Source organism: Bidens hawaiensis, unplaced genomic scaffold (genome assembly GCF_021521415.1).
Source record: "Bidens hawaiensis isolate Kalapana, Puna unplaced genomic scaffold, B.hawaiensis_p1.1 tig00000055_1, whole genome shotgun sequence".
Taxonomy (NCBI): Eukaryota; Viridiplantae; Streptophyta; class Magnoliopsida; order Asterales; family Asteraceae; genus Bidens; species Bidens hawaiensis.
The window spans coordinates 2497604-2503034 of NW_027491016.1; the positions used below are offsets into that span (position 1 = coordinate 2497604).

General features: G+C 34.4%; 1 protein-coding gene across 1 annotated transcript; it reads right to left on the reverse strand.

The window, feature by feature from the left end:
- Window positions 1-2858: 2858 nt before the first annotated feature.
- LOC143625116 (uncharacterized) lies at window positions 2859-5168 on the reverse strand. Its single transcript, XM_077095589.1, has one exon. The coding sequence runs from the start codon at window positions 5166-5168 to the stop codon at window positions 2859-2861; it is 2310 nt and encodes a 769-aa protein (XP_076951704.1).
- Window positions 5169-5431: the final 263 nt, after the last annotated feature.

Here is a 5431-nt window from a genome sequence, read left to right on the forward strand (position 1 = left end):
TGCAAATGAGAATTGAACTTATGTCTCCATTAAGAAACCCAAGCTTTCTATCACTACACCATATTGGAAAGAAAAAAAAAATTCATATACTAACTTAAGAAAGTTATAACATGTTAACAAGTTATATTTGGGTTAACCTTATTATTATTTGAGTTGTGTTTGAATTCACCCGCTTAATAAATGGTTGATTACCCAACACAAAATCTTATTATTTTCGTATGGTGTGACCATAAATTAGCTTCACCAATTTTAACTTCATTTATGAAATTCATTATGAATAAGTCATAAAAATATAGGTTGAACAGTTTTCTATTGTTTAGTTTCCCATTTGTGTTACTTGATTTATTAGTATTTAACAACTTTGAACATATACTCAAAGTGTACATAAATGTTGCGTCTTGCATTTTAATTAGTTGTTGAATTTAGTAAGGCTTAATATATAATATAGTATAATGACCGACTCCCTCATTGGCTTATAAGATACGACTTTCATTATAATAAACACATGCAAACGCCAAAACGGGAGATCTCTTATTATGCCAATTTTCAAACCCACTCTGTAAGCAAGTTGGTACAAGTAATTATAATGATATTAAAACAAAGAAAACTTGAAACTAAACAAAAGTTGAAAATTTGAAATAGTGATATTATGAGGTGTCAAAAATATCAAAATATAATGAAGTTATCTTTTCCTAAGTTTACATCTGCATCCCTAAAAATATAAAGATTTAATTATAGTGAATCTTTGTATCTAAAAAATCACTATTCACACCTATAAAATTTAAAAATTACACCTCAAGTATTTCGGCTTGTACCTAAAGATATAAAAAGATAATAAAAATTAGGAAATATAGAGATAGAGATGAAGATAAGAAACATAAACGAGAAACGTCATACGTGAGCTACTTAGTATCGGTTTTGTTTAAAACTCGAATCAAGATGTCAAACAAGTTCGAACATAAAAAGAATCACATTTAATAATGACTTCGGGTTTCACTTATATGGCCGAGTCGCGAGTCTAAACAAGTCAATTGTCTACAGAATAACTATTTAATGTATCAATTATACGTATTCACATAATAATTATGTATAAACTTGCCAAAAAAACAACTATATAAACGAGCATAAGTCGAGCATTTAAAGTTGCTCACAAGCAGATCTTGTGCTTTTAAAAAAAAGCTTAATACTAGTCGAGCTCAAGTTTAACTAAATGTTTATTATTAAGAATCGACTCCTGAATGTAGACAATGTTAGGGTTTGTGATGACCTTTTAGGCATGTTCTAGTAAGACCCATTAGAATCTAGGTCCCCACTGGGATCAAACCATGTAAAATTGTTGTGTCGTGTTCGTTTATTTTCTATCTTTGCGTGTTTATCGTTTGTGCATGTGTGCCCACCATATTTTTATGCTACAGGCCCAATTTGTTTTTACAATTACCATTAACCTAGCATAATTTACAGAACGGCGTTTACCATTGTTTCCCTTTACCCTAACTGATTATACAAGAAGGGTTAAACAAGCAAGTGGCAGAATCGATTATACATAAGAATTAAGAGCTGCTATTGAAGCTTCAATCTAAGGTTGGTTTCTAATATGTTATTGAATTGATTGTGTGCTTTTCTATCGTTCCAATCATGCTCCAAGTTCACATCATCACATGTACATGCATTAGCAGTTGTTTGTTTTTAAGTATTTCACATTCTAGTAGTTTATTAATTCCATGGTTATGTGCTTTACTATTTTATATAATATAAACCTATAAGTTTGATGAGATTTAACACTAAAAAATGATATGAGTAGCTGTGTGCATAGAAATCTTGAGGGCTAGAACCAAAGTTTTCAATTTTACAAATTAGGTGAAATGATATTCGATTATTTTTTTCTGTAGGATGGGGTGTGTGTTGAAGGTAAATACGGTAAATAACCCATAAGTTGCTAAACCTTTTCAACATGTGTTTTATGGGTTTCTAGGTGGCTGGACCTTGATTATTATGCACTTGGTTGAGCACTTAAGCCTAGATTTGACACATTAGTTGTTTGTTTTATAAGTATCTCCTAAAAGAAGTTAATTGTTTTGTAGAATATGTCTGATGATCATACAGAGCCACCTATTCAATCAAATTTTAGAGCAAAATCAGATAAAGCATGGGATTATGTAACATGTCAAAAAGATGAGAAAGGTAAAGTAGTATACAAATGTGATTTTTGTCTAAAAACTGTGTGTGGTAGTGGTATAACTAGGATGAAGAAACACCTTGCGGGCGTTAAGGGTGATGTAGAACCTTGTAAAAAAGTATCCACATATGTTCGCTTTACTATGCAAGGACTTTTGAAAGAAATTGGAGTTAAAGCAAGAGGTAAGTCTATTGACATCTTAGATGGTGACGAAGAAGTTGAGGAAATAAATGAACAAAATCACCAAACACAAAAACGAAAGAGGAAAGCTACACCTAATGTTCATCCTTTCTTTATAAAAGCTACAAATGATCCTTCTCAACCTACTATTTAAAAAGCCGACTTGGCTCTTGCTATGTTGTTCTATGATGCATGTATACCTATGAATGCATGTAATTCTCCTTATTATCAAGTTGTGGTAGATAAAATAGCATCTGTAGGCAGTGACGGATTTAGAATTTTTTTTTATCTGGTTCGCTATTTTAAGATGCTCTAAATATATAAGAACGCGTATAAAAAAATTGGGTCGGGTTGACGATTCGGATTGGTTTAACGGTTCGGGTCAAGAAAGATTAATCATATAATAAAAAACGATATAATAACTAAAAAACATCATCATTAGAAACTAAAAAAACACGGGACTTAAAAACGATAATCTTTCGAAATAAAAAAAAAACTAACCTTATAGTTGTTCTTTACGAGTTTTCATCTTTTGAAAGCGTTGCATTACATCTTCGATCGAAACTTGTAGTAAAAACTCTCTTTCAATGTAGCAAATGCAAGAATCATTCATGTACCCGTCACCCATCCTATTACGTAGTTCCGTCTTCACATGCTTCATTGAAGAAAAACTTCTTTCAACACTAGCCGTTGCAACCGGTAGAACTAGTGACAATTTTATTAAACGATAAACCAACGGATAATCAATGTGTTTTCTTGTTTCCACCATCATTTTTGCAAGATCACTTACCCCTTTAAGATTGTCAAACCTCGAATCTTCTTTCACATTAGCAATGTAGTGGCCAAGTTCAAACATGAGTTTGTCTCTTTCATCAAAACTAAAATCATACGGATACATCTCGGCCAACTTTAGCAAGTTTAGCTTATGAAAGGGGCGAAAATCACGACACGGGCTCAAAGAACTCATAAACGTAAGCAAATCCGTGGTTACCTCATTAAAACGATTTCCAAGCTCTTGAATTTGCATATCGAGAACCGTATTGAAATTATTAACCACATAATGGTGACGATTAGTGATGTTTGTTTTTCTTCTTCGGTTTTTTGGGTCAACATACTCATCTTCCATGTTAACAACTTCAATCTCATATTTGTCACAAAAAGATGTAACATCTTTTAAAAGAGAGTCAAAACCTTCAAGTCGATAGTTTTCAAGAGCTTTTTTGGTTGATCTAACCAGCTCAACTGCATTCATGATGTCTTGATCCTTTCTCTGAAGAGCTTGAGACAATGTGTTTGTAACTCCCAAGATGTACTTCATCAAATGTAGATAAAATACAAAATTAAAAGATTTTATGTATACATGAAGGCCATGTGCTTGACTTTTCTGAGCACGTATCTCTCCCCAATTTTCTATGTACTCGAGCACATCAATAACGGCAGGATATAAAGCAAGCAAACGCAAAAGAGTTTTTTCATGAGAACTCCAACGTGTATCTCCAGCTCTCGCAAGTGACAATTCTTGACTTTTTCCACGCCCTGTTTCAATTTCCGGATTCAAATGTAATCTCTCTCTTTGACTTTCTCTAATCAAATCTACTCGTTTGCAAGAAGCACCAACAACATTCGTTAAATCCGACACTTCATCAAAAAACTTATAGATGTCATGATGCTTTGTCGCAAGAGCCACAACAACAAGTTGTAGTTGATGAGCAAAACAATGAATAAAATATGCCGAAGAATTTTCTTTCAAAATCAAAGCTTTCAATCCATTAAACTCACCGGACATGTTGCTTGCACCGTCATATCCTTGGCCTCTAACCTTCCGCAAACTCAAGTTGTAACGAGCAAATAAATCATCAATTGCAGATTTAAGAGACGACGCGGTTGTTTCCTTGACATGGACAAGGCCAATGAATCGTTCTTTTACAATTCCAAATTGATCAACGTATCTTAAAACCACGGCCATTTGTTCCTTTTTAGAAATATCTCTCGATTCGTCAACCAATATTGCAAAAACATCATCACCAAGTTCATTGAATATCTTTTTTAATACTTCTTGTGCAAAACAATTGCAAATCTCTTTTTGGATGGATGGAGCGATCATTTGGCATCTCCCCGGAGCGTTACTTAATATAACCTTAGCAATATCTTCATTTATTTCTCCCAACAATTTCAAAAACTCTATAAAATGTCCTCTATAGAGTGAACTTTCAGATTCATCATCACCACGAAAAGGTAATCCACCATTCAACAAACCTTTTGCAAGTCTAACTGAGGTACTCAAACGGAGTCTATAGTCCCTTTTTTGTTTATTAGTTTGTTTGTCAAAGACAACATGTATGGATTGTTCTTGTTTAAGTAAGTCCTCACCTTTTTTACGTGCTTTGTTGTGAAGGCTTCTAATACCACCAACATGTGAGGATATTCTATCAGAATGGCTCCAATTACCAAATCCATCGGTCACAAACGCATCTTTTTGACCAGTTTCTGGAAACAAATAACAAAACAAGCAATATGCTTTATCCGTTTTAACACTATACTCCAACCAATTTTCATGTGTCTTAAACCACTCGGGACGAAATTTTCTTAAGCAACCACTAAAATCTCGTTGCGGGAAATTATGCCCAATAGGTTGACATGGCCCTCTTAGCAAATATGTTCTTCTAATTTCATCTTTTTGATTAGGATGATATGATGAAATCGGCTTTCGATCTGAAGGATCCCATGGAAGATCATCCAATTCGACTCTTGCCAGATTATTACTACTAGATGGTGAAGGGTCTCGTGGCCTTCTCGATAAAAAACGGTCCATAATCTATCAAATTTAAGTTCTGTAAAAGCAAAAATAAAATTCAAAGCCCTAAAAAACTAACATCTTTTTTGAACACTCAATCATCAAAAGTCTCATTCTAACGAACTACAAAAGGGGCGGGATTCGGGAACGCACCTGAACGCGGAGGCCGGACTGCCGGAGGGTATCGGACTATCGGTGAGACGGCGACGGCGAGTTTCTGGTGTGACTGTGTGACTGTGAGTGTCGGAGTCGTCACCGTCGGCGAACGCGGAGGCCGGAGG